The sequence below is a fragment of the Melitaea cinxia genome, chromosome 22 (genome assembly GCF_905220565.1).
Source record: "Melitaea cinxia chromosome 22, ilMelCinx1.1, whole genome shotgun sequence".
Classification (NCBI taxonomy): Eukaryota; Metazoa; Arthropoda; class Insecta; order Lepidoptera; family Nymphalidae; genus Melitaea; species Melitaea cinxia.
In genome coordinates this window covers 10,434,360-10,450,085 of record NC_059415.1, presented here as the reverse complement: position 1 = coordinate 10,450,085, position 15,726 = coordinate 10,434,360, and the positions used below count along the sequence as shown (strand labels likewise).

The following is a 15,726-nucleotide window of genomic DNA, read 5'->3' as shown; positions in this document are numbered from 1 at the left end:
TTTCAGCGTTGTTCATCTCTAGAACGGCCGTCAGTACCAGCCAAGACTAATTCTAACATCGCTCACGTAGAATTCAAACCAGCCAAGCCGTCATCTTTGCCACCACATCTTGCTAAAGGTTGTTTCTCTTAATTAATTTGTTTATTTTTATTCGAGTAATGTCTATTTATAATGAAAAAATTTATGCTCATGTGAGGATTTAGATTGGTCGTCTGACACCCTGTCCTCCCGTGACCATAGTTGCTGTAAAGTATCCGAAACGTCGGGCATTTAAAAAACTTAATAAACCGCGATAAAATCTGAAAAAATTATTTCATTATATATTAGTGGTATTAGCGTAAACAGAAAACAATTTGTCAATTTATATTTATTTTATGAAGTTTTTCGACTTACTGTTTTGATTAACTGCTCGACTTGTTCGACTTTTGTTCGACTAGTTTCGTTGCTAGTCGTTCGACTAGTTGGTCAAATATAGTACGGACGCAGAGCACGAAGAATTTCGTACAATGAACTTTTTGCCTACTGCCAGTGGTTCTCAAATTTTATATATATTATAATTTTATATATATGTGTACAATTTGGTATATGCAAAAAAATCTTAGATCTGTTGCTGTGTGAAAAAAGACACCAATAAACACACATTCGCATATAATATAAGTAATGTTAATTTTTGAGTTAAATTAAAAATGAAAAACGATGAATCTTGTGACTTAAATTTGGTAAAAAAATAAAAGTAAAAAGGTTGACAATCTGTAAATACGGCTGTCACTACACCTGTGTGAGCGCAACAATATGTTTATACGCGAGCGACAAAGACAAAAGATGAAGGGTCAATGTACGAAATTCTTCGTGCTCCGCGTCCGTACTATAATTATACGATTTATTGGTTAATGAGTTATCGGATAATTTAGTCGATTAGTTACTGGTTGCCCAACTAGTTGCACGACATTCAAGTTCAGTTGCAAAATATCATTTAAATTTCTATGTTGTAAATTATGTTCAAAGTACAACAATCAAAACACTGCATCAACGTTCTTTAAATAATACTTTTATTTTTAAAGGATAAAAATATTTTTACTAATACCAAGTCGATAAATAAACTAATTAGCCATGCAGTTATTAAGCGTTTATCCAGTTAGATCATTAATTTTAAATTCAATATTCTGTTAACAGAAATGCCACAAGCTCTATATGTGAACATGTCCGAACTAGCGACGATGGCCGCATCCCGAGCCCAACAACAACAAAACGCTGAATACCCGCAGCAGGAAAAGGTAAATATAATATTTTATATTTATTTATATCAACAACAATAAGAAAAAGTAACAAAATCAGAAAAAGCATGTAGATTTAATTAAAAAAAAAAAAAAAAAAAACGATTGTGCTTTAGACCACACGAGTAAAGTAAAACTTTATCCTCCTCTAGCTTATATTTCCCTCTCAACTTCCGCTCGGATCGCCCGATCACACTTTTCGTAACGTTCTCGTCACGCATTCACCAGCTTACTCCACCAAGTCAAGCGCGCGTAAAGAAGTTGAGAGGGAGATATAAGTTAGTGAAGATAGAAAGAGTTACGTTTCGTACGTTACTGTAGGAGCAACTGAAGAAGTTTTAATCCAATCGTGTGGTCTAAAGTACACTCGTTTTTTACTTTAATAGAGTGTATTGGCAACATTTCGTCTCTTTTTATTTATATTCTGCAATTAAAACAATTAGCAATTGTAACTAATTCTTTTAAAATAAATAATATAACATAGTAATGATGAAATTAACTGAAATTCCTGCTGTGTAGGGCACAGCAGGAATTTCCTGCTCAAAATATGGAGCAGCCCGACTGGGGTAGTACCTCGACCTTATAGAAGATCACAGCAAAATAATACTGTTTTCAAGCAGTATTGTGTTCCTATTGGTGAGTAAGGTGACCAGAGCTCCTGGGGGGATTGGGGATTGGGTCGGCAACGCGCTTGCCATGCTTCTGGTGTTGCAGACGTCTATAAGCTACGGTAATCGCTTACCATCAGGTGAGCCGTACGCTTGTTTGCCGACATAGTGACAAAAAAAATATATAAGAATATTCCCAAAAATGTATATTCAGTCTGTTTAATTAATAAATATAATTAATATTAAAATTACATCATATCATAACTCTTCCAATCTCTGATCCTTCTTACAATACTCATACAGAAAAATATTAATAATGTAATAATAGGTCACGTTTTGTTAAATATTGCAAGACAATATTTTAAACAAAAGTTAATTACGTCATAATTTTATTTATTGAAATTCTATTCAAAGTAAAAAAATCTTAATATGAATAATAATAGTAATTTATTTATTTTGCAAGAATATGGTATACAAGTTGTCAAATTACATAGTTAGCCAACATATTCTACCGATTTTCGGTGTGCAATTTTTTTTTTTAATGTAACATAAATAGCTCATTTTAATTTATAAAATGTCAAAAAACAAAACAAATCATCTCAATAGATAAAGAAAAAAAAAATGAATTAATAAACAGCAAAAACCATGTCACATATGGTCATTTAAGTAGTCATTAACATTATAATACAATTTATTTAACAGAAATTAAAAAAAAAACCTTCTTGAATACTATCAGTGGTAAGTCCTTATAAGTAAATCCTTATGAAGTAATATATACGTTTCATACATTAATATTGAAATTGAACCATTCAATTCATTCTCTCTATACTACAGTTTTTTTTTTTTTACTAATAATTAATTTTTCGTATTAAAAATTCTCATATTTGTCTTTTTGTCTATGTGATAAGCGGTTTTCTGTCGTTTCGGTCGAGTTGCTCTGAAATGAAAAAAAAAATAAGTTAATTTTTTTTCCCAAAATGTTCTTCATAATTATGTTTATTGTGCTGTGTGGTTACGGCACTAAAGAATTTAGCCGCCCCCTCTCTTCCCGTGGGTGTCGTAAGAGGCGACTAAGGGATAACAAGGTTGTACAACCACCTTGGAACTTAAGAAGCCGACCGATGTCGGGATAACCATCCAACTGCTGGCTTTGAAATACACAGGCCGAAGACGGGCAGCAGCGTCTTCGGTGCGATAAAGCCGGCCCTGCGGTCACCAACCCGCCTGCCCAGCGTGGTGACTATGGGCAAAACACATGAGTTCACGTTATTTTTGGCGTAAACTTTGGAGGCCTATGTCCAGCAGTGGACTGTATAGGCTGTAATGATGATGATGATGATGAATTATGTTTATTCACAATTGTCAAAATTTAGCAGGAATAAAACGCGGTGATAACATACAGATACTGTAACATAAAGAGCTTCTTGAAGTATTATCCAGAGAGTTTTAGCGAATACTAGGCTCTTATAGGCCGTATCATGATATTCTGTATTAGCCTTATAATATAAAGAACTAGCTAGTTCTTCTACCCATGCGAATAATTCGCACTAAATAATTATCAATTTACAAAATAACAAAAAAGTATTTATTGCGTGAGTTAATTTGAAATTAAACAAACAAATTACCGACCGTCAATCATGTTGACGTTGTCTCAAAGTTAAGGCCGTCATATATATAATATTTATAATCAATTAATTTACAATAACAAAAGCAATAATATTTTTTTAAGTTGTGGATGCCGGCAGAGCAAGCAATTATCTATAAAATGATAAATAATTAATGTGGAGGAATTGTGAGGTTTTTTTCAAAAAGGGAGGCACAATCTTAACCTTAGCGTATTAATATATATGATGACGTCATCTATTTGATTGGTTATTTTTATAGATATGATTATTATGAACTAGACATTAAAAATAGAAATATAGATATTCTAAATCGTTATCATCATCTGTCTTGTGACACCTTTATCCCTTTTTATTTCATCATTCCAAGAGACATATTTCTTCCTCTTATAAATCTTTTTATTGAACATATTAAAGATATAATATATAATATAAAAAGAAACGAGTGCGCTTTAGACAACACGACTGAAGTAAAACTTCTTTAGCAATAGACCTGCACTGTGTCTTGGATATACGAAACGTAACTGGCTATGAGAGAAAGAGACGCACCTCTCTTTTGCTCCGTTCGCCTCGCCCGATAACATATATCGTAACACTCTCATCACGCGTTCACTACCTTACTCTACAAGTCAAAATTGATTAAAGATTTACTTAAAAAAAAAACATTTTTCTAGGAATATAACTTACAATTTCTCCCAATGGAATTTAGCGGCTAAAGTTTCTGATAGCTGTCCTTCTTTTAGTTGTTTCTTTACCGCTCTTTCGACAAGGCGTAGAGAATAGAAAATATTTTGAACATTTGAAGGTTGGCGTGCTCGGGACGTTGTCTGAAATAATTAATGAGAAAAAAAACCTTTATTATCGAGGTAGAAAACTGTCATCTTCTAACGTAGTGCAATATCGCTAAGACAGTACTGTAACTTTATTAATGCTTTCGTTGTTTTGGCACTATTTTGAGATAGGTGATAGTGACCATAGACATATCAAATCCGTAATTTAAATGAGACCAGCAGACTTCTAACTTGCTAATGTCTGGCGAAATGATGATGAGTGGCGAATTGATCGACTATTGCCGGCTAGTTGCCTGACTAATAATTACTGTCCGACTGGTTTGCTAACTAATTGCCCGAGTACATATATGATCTAACAGTTGTCTATATAGTTTTTTTTTCCTTCAATATTTAAAGAGGGTTTGTTCAAGTGTTGAAAATGACACCCTCATAGAACCACCTTAAAACTACCTTCGCTTACACGCTAAGTTATAAATATAATAAAGAATTTTTGCTTCTGACGATTGTGGATGACTTAATATTACATTAACCATACCTATATCATGCAGATTAATATCGTTAACAGTAATAAAGGTCTGCCTTTCCAGTTCGACCCGCATACATTCCATGAGTATGTGATAAACATCTTCAATTTGGTCGCACTCGGTACATTTTGCAGACTGTGCTTTCCCTACAAGGTTTGCAAAGCTATTCAAGGAAATGTGGCCGGATCGAAGTCGAAAAGCCGTGACTAAATCTTTTCTTTTTAGTTTTACGTCAGAAAACCATGCTGTAAGCGGAAGTGAAGGTTGAATGGTCTTATACCAAATACCTTTAGTGAGCGATCGGACATCAAAATGTTCGTTCCAAATGTCATTACATTTTATTTTAATTAATCTTGTAAGCTCACTGAAATATGAAAGTCCATCAAAAGGTATATCACTACACTACACAAGCCTCTTTCGCGAGAAGGTCCACATCTTCATTTCCAACTTACCCTATATGAGATGGAACCCACTGTAGCTTTAACTGTTTATTTTTACGAGACAAAATATTTATTGCTTTTAATATATCATACGCCACAGGTGCTCCCCTAACATCTGTTGTACATTTTAAAAGATGCTGTAAGGAACTTTTTGAATCTGTCACAATCAAGTAATTACCTGGTACCATAGAATCTAAATATGAAATCGCTTCAGCTATAGCTGACAGTTAGCTGACAGAATATGCATTATGGACATATTGTGATTTACTTGAAATTTACATGACACACCTGTTTGATAATCTAACAAAGCCATTCCTGATCCTTCACTTCTCTTACAGCCATCGGTATAAATTCTATAAAAGTCTACATATTTCTCATTTAAATATCTCGTACATATATTTTTTAGATTAGTAGGATTATACTTTCTTTTAGCATCATCTATTTCATTAATGTTTGGTTCTACTACATCCGATAAATCCACATTGCTTACCCACGTGTCTAAACAGAAACATCCTAACCTGTTATTTTTATAAAAAGTTGTTGTTTTAAATTTTTCATGAGCTTAATGCCAATGGTGGATTTTTTTACGCCTCCATCTATTATTGTTGAAGGTATCCATAATTTCATTTAAAACACTATAAAGATCATTTTGAACTAGAGACATACATTTAAACCAAAATTTACCCGCAAGATATTCCCTTCTAACGTATAAAGGTATCTATATAGTTTGTTGCCTAAAGACAGTTGCTTTTGATTTTAATTTTTACTATCGCGGAGTTGTCCTGTCCTGTAAACTGTAGAACACGCGAGGTCTAAATAAGCGTCTCGTTTACTGAAATTTACCAATTTTCCGCGCAATTTCCTCAATATTTTATTGCATAAGAAATCATTACTAATTATATAAAACTAAAAATTTGGAGTTGCTCCAACCGTTTTCTAGTTTTGAGCTTAACGACATATTTAGCGATTATTTTTGTTTATATAGATAAGAATACTATTTACGAACTGGTGATGATTCTATAACAACAACTACTGACCATAATTTCAACGGCCTCAAATAATTTACTCAGTTCCTTCTTCTCTCGTTCAGTCAAAGTCGGGTCTTGCCAGTTGAAGATACCGCTTTCTTTCAACTTCCGCTTGATGTTGTCGAGAGTAACCGGCGTTGTTCGGTCTAGTATTTCGCCAGATTTGTATGCAGCCTTCACATTTTCTGATTCGTGGGGACTGGAATATGATTAAAGTTTCTTGTTAGTAAGGCGACGCGCTAGTGTAACGGCTGGCTGTTGCGCGTATTGGCCATACAGATGTTTACTCTCTGATGTTAACTCTCTTGCTGCTAAAGATGACAAAAAAGGCATTAAAATGAATAAAGAAATTCTGAAATGGACTTGTAGCTCCGATGCAACTGAAGTTCGATAACACTAATTAGTTATGTTTATTAACGTTGAAACTAATGAATTTTTTATTGAGTACTAGCTTATACCCGCGGCGTCGCTCGCATTGAATTTTTTTTTAATAAAAAGTATGTTACTTCTAATACCTTCAAAAATATAAAGTTTCATGATGATCGGCTAAGTAGTTTTCGCGAGGAAGCGTAACAAACAAACTTACATTTAGATTTATAATATTAGTAGGGATTAGCTTATGTTTCTATAATAACGTAGGAGAGATAACGTACCAGAGTTATCAAATAAAGTTGGAGCATTTATTTGTAGTTTTTTCAAGATTTTACATATATATTACTAGGTTGGCAAATAAGCGTACGGCTCACCTGAAGCGATCACCGTAGCTTACTAGTATACAACAACCTGGCTACAATAACAAATACAAACAACACACACACAACAAACAAGTACAAAAAATATTATTAGATATGTCAAAACAATAACAGAATAATAACAGTATTCAACCTAGTAGTCAATGAAACAAATTATGAAAGAAAACTGAATACATCTTACGAGTAGATACTAGAGTAGTTATTGTTTTACTTGGCACCGACTTCAAAATTATAAAATATTTATTTAATCATTTCTGATTAACTAAATTAAAATACGAATTACTTTGTACTAAGTAAATTTATTTTTCACTTTTTAGTTTCCTGTTTGAAGTCGGTTTTTTTTTTGTTAAAAATTATTTTTTTATCAATACCACTTTGACAATCTGTACAACTCTGATATGATTTAAAAATATTTTAAAACAAATGTAACGTAAGTAAATGTAATCAAGTGTTACGTAAGTGGATGGCTAGTGAGGATATTTATAAAATTCGATACGAAATAAGGTAAATTTAGTATTAGCCACAGTTATTTGGTTTTTCCTTTTTAAATTGAACAAAATTACTAGAATCAAAGACACCCTGGTCTGGGCGTTTGTGCTCCTATTTTGTGTGGCTCAGAGGCACGAGAAAATCCCAGTGGGAGCCTCTGAGTGTGAGGCGTTTATTTATCTTTATTTTTAAGGGAATAGATGAGTAAATAATTACTATTAACTAATTAATAAAAACTAATTAACATTAGATATTTATATATTAATAGATATTAGATAATTTCCTGAATAGATTTTAAGGTCTTAGGTCAAAAGTATCCCGTGTAAGTGAGGCCGTATTAGATTTTATTATTAACTTTAAGGTTATGTGCTGTATAATCTATAATCTATAATATATATAAAAGCGAAAGGTCACTCACTCATCACGAAATCTCCGAAACTATAACACCTACAAACTTGAAATTTGGCAGGTAGGCTTCTTATAGAGCGTAGACATCCGCTAAGACCGGATTTTATGAAACTCGACCCCTAAGGGGGTAAAACGGGGGTTGCAAGTTTGTATGAAAATCCTATGTTTTTGAAGTAAGAGACCTGAAATTTAAAATGTATGCTCTATAGATGATGAAAAGGCGTCCAAATAATGTATCTTTAGAAATCAACCCCTTTTTGGGGTTAAAACGGGGGATGGTAGGTTGACTCACTGATCACGAAATCTCCGAAACTATAATACCTACAAACTTGAAATTTGGCAGGAAGGCTCCTTATAGGGCGTAGAGATCCTCTAAGAACGGATTTTACGAAACACGACCCCTAAGGGGACAAAACGGGGGTTGGAAGTTTGTATGAAAGTCCTATGTTTTTGAAGTAAGAGACCTGAAATTTAAAATGTATGCTCTATAGATGATGAAAAGGCGTCCAAATAATGTATCTTTAGAAATCAACCCCTTTTTGGGGTTAAAACGGGGGATGGTAGGTTGACTCACTGATCACGAAATCTCCGAAACTATAATACCTACAAACTTGAAATTTGGCAGGAAGGCTCCTTATAGGGCGTAGAGATCCGCTAAGAACGAATTTTACGAAACTCGACCCCTAAGGGGGTAAAACGGGGGTTGCAAGTTTGTATGAAAGTCCTATGTTTTTGAAGTAAGAGACCTGAAATTTTAAATGTATGCTCTATAGATGATGAGAAGACGTCCAAATAATGCATCTTTAGAAATCAACCCCTTTTTGGGGTTAAAACGGGGGATGGTAGGTTGACTCACTGATCACGAAATCTCCGAAACTATAACACCTACAAACTTGAAATTTGGCAGGAAGGCTCCTTATAGGGCGTAGAGATCCGCTAAGAACGGATTTTACGAAACACGACCCCTAAGGGCGCAAAACGGGGGGTTAGAAGTTTGTATGAAAGTCCTATGTTTTAGAAGTAAAAGACTTGAAATTTAAAATGTATGCTCTATAGATAGCAAGAAGGCGTCCAAATAATGTATCTTTAGAAATCAACCCCTTTTTGGGGTTAAAACGGGGGATGGTAGGTTGACCCACTGATCACTAAATCTCCGAAACTATAACACCTACAAACTTAAAATTTGGCAGGAAGGCTCCTTATAAGGCGTAGAGATCCGCTAAGAACGGATTTTTCGAAACTCGACCCCTAAGGGGGCAAAACGGGGGGTTGGAAGTTTGTATGAAAGTCCTATGTTTTAGAAGTAAAAGACTTGAAATTTAAAATGTATGCTCTATAGATAGCGAGAAGGTTTCCAAATAATGCATCGTAATCTATATATATAAAAGAGAAAGGTCACTGACTCACTCATCACGATAACTTAATACCCGCTGGATGGTCCATCCATCCAGGATGGACAAAGATGAGGCAGGGAGGTAGATTATAGTTAGTTGACGTCCGCTAAGAACGGATTTTGCGATATTCCACCGCTAAGAGGGTTTAATTAGGGTTGATAGTTTGTATGAAACATATACAGCCTGAAAATAAAACTAAAAATATGGTGTATAGAGAGGTTTTATAAAAATAACTATTAAATTATACTAAATTGTGCCTTTTAAAAAGTTACTCAGTTTGATAAGCATTTCAAGTGACTGAAATAAAAAAATAATTTGCGTTAAACATCTTAATAGTAATGCATATCTCCATAACCACGCGGACGTAGTCGCGGGCGACAGTTAGTGTATTATAAAACAAAGTCCCCAAAAGTATATGTGATAGATTCCTTCAAAATCTACTGAACGGAGTTTCATGCGATTTCACCAATGTAGAGAGGGCTTCGAGAGAAAGGTTTACGGAACGGCTAAGCCGATTTTGATAATAGTTTCACTGGAAGTTTGCCGGGAAAACTTTGTGACACACTGATTTCTACGCGGGCGAAGCCGCGGGCACAGCTAGTAATATATATAAAAGCGAAAGGTCACTCACTCATCACGAAATCTCCGAAACTATAATACCTACAAACTTGAAATTTGGCAGGAAGGCTCCTTATAGGGCGTAGAGATCCTCTAAGAACGGATTTTACGAAACACGACCCCTAAGGGGACAAAACGGGGGTTGGAAGTTTGTATGAAAGTCCTATGTTTTTGAAGTAAGAGACCTGAAATTTAAAATGTATGCTCTATAGATGATGAAAAGGCGTCCAAATAATGTATCTTTAGAAATCAACCCCTTTTTGGGGTTAAAACGGGGGATGGTAGGTTGACTCACTGATCACGAAATCTCCGAAACTATAATACCTACAAACTTGAAATTTGGCAGATAGACTCCTTATAGGGCGTAAATATTTGCTAAGAACGTGTTTTACGAAATTCGACCCCTAAAGGGATAAAACGGGGGTTAGAAGTTTGTATGAAAGTCCTATGTTTTTGAAGTAAGAGACTTGAAATTTAGAATGTTCGCTCTTTAGATGGTGAGAAGGTGTCCAAATAATGTATTTTTAGAAAGCAACTCCCTTTTGGGGTTAAAACGGGGGATGATAGATTGATTCACTTATCACGAAATCTTCGGAACTATAACAGCTACAAACTTGAAATTTAGCAGGTAGGTTCCTTATAGAGCGTAGACATTTGCTAAGAACTAATTTTACGAAACTCTACCCCTAAGGGGATAAAACGGGGATTGGAAGTTTGTATGAAAGTCCTATGCCTTTGAAGTAAAAGACTTGAAATTTAAAATGTACGCTCTTTAGATGGTGAAAAGGTGTCCAAATAATGTATCTTTAGAAATAAACTCCTTTTTAGGGTCAAAACGGGGGATGATAGGTTGACTCCCTCATCACGAAACCTCCGAAACTATAACACCTACAAACGTGAAATTTGGCAAGTAGGCTCCTTTTAAGACGTAGACATCCGCTAAGAACGGATTTTACGAAACTCGACCCCTAAGGGTGTAAAACGGGGGTTGAAAGTTTGTATGAAAGTCCTATGTTTTTGAAGTAAGAGACTTGAAATTTAAAATATATGCTCTATAGATGGTGAGGAGGTGTCCAAATAATGCATCGTAATCTATATATATAAAAGAGAAAGATCACTAACTCAGTCATCACGAGAACTCGAAATCCATCCAGGTTGGACAAAGATAAAATTTGGCAGGGAGGTAGATTATAGTTAGCAGACGTCCGCTAAGAACGGATTTTACGATATTCCACCCCTAAGGGGGTTTAATTGGGGTTGATAGTTTGTATGAAACATACACAGCCTGAAAATAAAACTAAAAATGTGGTGTATAGAGAGGTTTTATAAAAATTACTATTAAATTATACTATATTGTGCATTTTAAAAAGTTACTCAGTTTGATAAGCATTTCAAGTGACTGAAATAAAAAAATAATTTGCGTAAAACATCTTAATAGTAATGCATATCTTCATAACCACGCGGACGTAGTCGCGGGCAACAGTTAGTGTATTATAAAACAAAGTCCCCAAAAGTGTATGTGATCGATTCGCTCAAAATCTACTGAACGGATTTTCATGCGATTTCACCATTGGCAAGAGGCAGGTTTACGGAACGGCTAAGCCGATTATGATGAGAGCTTCACTGGAAGTTTGCCGGGAATCCTTTGTGACACTCTAATTTCAACGCGGGCGAAGCCGCGGGCACAGCTAGTAATGTATAAACGTGCGTGAGTAGAGACAACCTAGTAAAATTAACAAGAAAAGTTTTACCAAAGCTCAAAAGCTTAAACCCATTCGAGCATGTTGGATTTTTCAACAATTATATAACATTTACATCAGTAAGTCTGTAGTGAAATAGCGTTACACATTCTGCTCAAATCATTTTTTTATATCCGTGGAAGTCATTGCTCAGTGGTGGGACATAAATAGGATGTTACGGTATAATAATTACTGTGGTTGGAATTTGACTCACCATCCTAAACAACTGAGTATGTTCAACGCCAATCTGAAACAGTAAATTGATTTATATAAAAAAAAAAAAAAAAAATCGAACTAGACACAATGCAAGAAATGTTTGTTTGAAAGCAGTCTAAAGGGGTAATAGTTAGCTACAAACTCTACCCGCACAAATTTATTTGTGTAAGTTTATATTTGTATTGGCCATACATTTTTTATTGGCCATACAGATGTTTGCCGTTATTTGGGTGTTTGTGCAGTCCCTGTCGGTCTCCCCACCGTGCCTCGGAGAGCACGTTAAACCCTCGCTTCCGGTTGTTATTGTTCTCATGTACACCTGATAGCGATCGTTACTCATAATAGGGAATATATCCGCCAACCCTCATTGGCGCAGCGTGGTGGATTAAGCTCTGATTCTTCTCCCACATGGGGAAAAAGGCTTATACCCAGCAGTGGGATATAAGGTACAGGCTGAAGCGTAAGCGTAAGTTTATATAAATTCAATATATGGGATAAGCCGACCGATGGCGGGATAACCATCCAACTGCTGGCTTTGAAATACACAGGCCGAAGAAGGGCAGCAGCGTCTTCGGTGCGACAAAGCCAACCCTGCGGTCACCAACCCGCCTGCCCAGCGTGGTGAAAAACGCATGAGTTCACGCCATTTTTGGCGCAAACTTGTGGAGGCCTATGTCCAGCAGTGGACTGTGATAGGCTGAAATGATGAGGATGATGATGAATATATGGGATAGGTGTATAGGAATAACACGTTTCTATCTTTGTTTGTATCTTTGTGTGTTTTTTGTTTTTGATATTGATTTTATGATCTTAAACGTTAATTTAATGACTATTAAAACGTAGCTAAAGTTAGTTTTATATTAATTTTTTTATGACGTTAAATAAATTCCTACGTTGCCGGTTATTACGATTCATACAAAAAGGTATATAGTAAGCATTACAAAAATATCTACACCCAACATTCTTAGATTAATCGAATTCAAACTTTGATAAAATTTAATGTTTCGTAAAAATATGTTCAGATGAAAATGATTGAATGAGTAAAATGTAATTATTTTTTATTCAACATCAAACGACGACACATAATCGTAGAATTTGTTATTAATGTAAAAAAAAAAAAAAATCAATAAAAATCTATTGAAATACTCTTCAAAAGCAATTTAGAAATATCATTTTGCAATAATGTTTTTAAAATATTTAAAAAAAAATAATATCAATAATGCTATCGCCCATTTGGAATGTGATGACGCGTTGGTCCAGCGATTACAGCTCTGGTTGTCGCGCTTGCGGGTTCGATCCCCGCGCATGACGAACATTTGTAATGGTCATATAGAAGTTTGTCGTGGTCTTGGCGTTTGTGTTTGTGTATTATGTGTGTTTGTGTATTATGTGTGTTTGTGTATTATGTGTGTTTGCGGATTCCCGGCACAGTAGTAAATCCTACTGGGGCCGTTGAGTGTGAATTACATATATTTATTTAATTTTATTGACATTTACCGGTATTTTGTCGCGTGTATTATCACACAAATACTACTCACACGAACTCAAAAGGTAATAAAAATCAGAACTGAATGACGCTCCGCTTGATTCACGTGCAAAATATTTTTCCTCTACGTATGAATGAGTGGAACAATAAAGTAAACAAGTTACAACCGTTATAATAATATTACTAATTCAATTGTTTTTTATAAAATAATTAATTAAGTGTATTGCATCATGGCGCCGCCTTTATGTTATGTTTATAGTTTTATCCTTCACACATACAGGCATATAGGCTATAAATTTAAATAAATAAACAAACGCTTAATAAAAAACGGCCTACAGTAGGATGTGAATCCCGTGTCGGGGATCCGAATACATCATATTATTAAGTTCTAGCACATTATTTTTTTTTTTTATAAAAAATAAATTTTTATATTCAAAATGGAAAATGTATAAATGTGAGTTATATGTGCACCTAAAACACGGACTATATAGGGGCCGAAAACGAATTTTATATCACAATTTTTTTTAAATAAAGATATGTTATTATTCCTAAATACAATATACAGAGTGTTATTCGAGATGCACAAAGGGTCAATGAACGAAATACCAATTTTAAGCTTAGCTTCCACGATCCAAATTAAATTCTAATAACTAATAACACTAGCTGGCAATCATCTTATCGCCATTATTGTCGTCAACATATCGATTTATTTTATTTTATTATACTTAAAACAAACACTGTTCTGACAATAACAAATACATAAAATAATATTATCCGATTCGATGCAGTCATTTGGAAGTTATGCGCAAACACATATTAATGATACATTTTTATTTTCGTACAATTGGACATATTTTTTATTTTTATTTAAATGAAAAAATCTGACATTAAAATAATACTCACATGTAATACGTAGCGTATTTCACGGCAATTTTCATTATTTTCACACGTAATGAAACTGTCGTCCGCATGCGGTGCAAATGTAACAGGAATTCGTCTCAGATTGTACGTACGCGTCTTTTATCGCTCTCCGTTCTGGTACGATGCAATAGTTAGACCGATACGTCTTGATATTTGATGATTATTTATTAAGTATTTTTAGAGATGACCGAGTCGGTTAAATATGATGTTATAAAATTGTTTATAGTTTTGAAGTAAAACTTCTTTACGCACGCTTGACTTGGGGAGTAAGATGGTGAATGCGTGACGAGAGCGTTACGAAAAGTGTGATCGGGTTAGGCGAACGGTGCAAGAGCGAGATGTGCGAGCACACATTTATTTTCTCTTTCTCTCACAGCCCGTTACATTTTGTATATCTAAGACAGTGCAAGCCTATTGTGCAGAAGTTTTACTTCTTTCGTGTAGTCTAAATTACATTCTTTTTTATATTATAATGAAACATTAAAATTAAAAAAAGTTTATATTGGTGCAAACACTTAAGTGTTTTTAACCTTCACACTTTGTGAGTTTGTTGGCGACATGTGCGTGACTTTTTAAATATATATATATTTTTTAATATATATTGAATGCTTTTATCGAATTTGTAATACATTACATCATATTTAATAAATTTACAGTTATGTAATGTATAGTTTAAAAAAAATACAACTCTTCATCTAATGTCAACCGATTTGAGTTTAGATGTTTATTTGTATGAAAAAATGTTTGCTTATTTCTCCTGTTCTTTTTATTATGCGGAAATATTTATTTCAAAAGAAAAAAAGCTACATTTTTTCACTATATTACTTAAAAAAAATTACAAGACAATTTTAAAGTACCAAAACCAATCAGCTTCATTATATATAACCTATTTAGAGCGAGTCCATTGTTCGGTGCGCGAAGAGAACCTCAAACATAAACACTTATTATGAAGGCCTACGAATTACATCGATATACAATAAACACTCTTCGAAATTCATAATATTTGCCTTGATCGATGTAATCCTACAGTCATTCTGTAATAAATGTAATATGCTAACTGGCTGTATTATGCGGTTTCACTCGCCTTAGTAATGCACTTGGCAATGCTAAGGCGAGTGAAGAAGCTACATAAACAATACAAAGGGAAAAAAGTCTATATTAAATCCCCCCCCCCCCCAACCAAATTTGAACTTCATTTATTTAGTAAAACCTGTAATATTAACAGGATGCTCTAGCACCTGTGCCCTTAAACGATATTTAGTATTATGTGGTTTCACTCGCCTTAGTAATGCACTTAGCAATGCTAAGGCGAGTGAAGAAGCCACATAACACAAAAGGAAAAAAGTCTATATTAAGATCCCCCCCTAACCAAATTTGAACTTCATTTATTTAGTAAAGCCTGTAATATTACCAGGA

At 34.4% G+C, this 15,726-nt stretch overlaps 2 protein-coding genes across 2 annotated transcripts in view; one reads left to right on the top strand and one right to left on the bottom strand.

Annotated features, from left to right (window-relative positions):
* Positions 1 to 15,726, top strand: part of LOC123664617 (flocculation protein FLO11) — a 204,997-nt gene that overhangs the window by 182,395 nt on the left and 6,876 nt on the right. The window contains exons 13-14 of the mRNA XM_045599135.1: positions 7 to 118; positions 1,174 to 1,274. Coding sequence (XP_045455091.1) covers positions 7 to 118; positions 1,174 to 1,274 — 213 coding nt within the window. The remainder of the gene's footprint in view (positions 1 to 6; positions 119 to 1,173; positions 1,275 to 15,726) is intronic.
* LOC123664489 lies at positions 2,317 to 14,378 on the bottom strand. Its single transcript, XM_045599027.1, has 5 exons — positions 14,293 to 14,378; positions 11,902 to 11,934; positions 6,297 to 6,486; positions 4,192 to 4,331; positions 2,317 to 2,819 (listed from the first exon to the last, which is right to left on the bottom strand). The coding sequence occupies exons 1-5, from the start codon at positions 14,358 to 14,360 to the stop codon at positions 2,738 to 2,740; spliced, it is 513 nt and encodes a 170-aa protein (XP_045454983.1). The 5' UTR covers positions 14,361 to 14,378; the 3' UTR covers positions 2,317 to 2,737.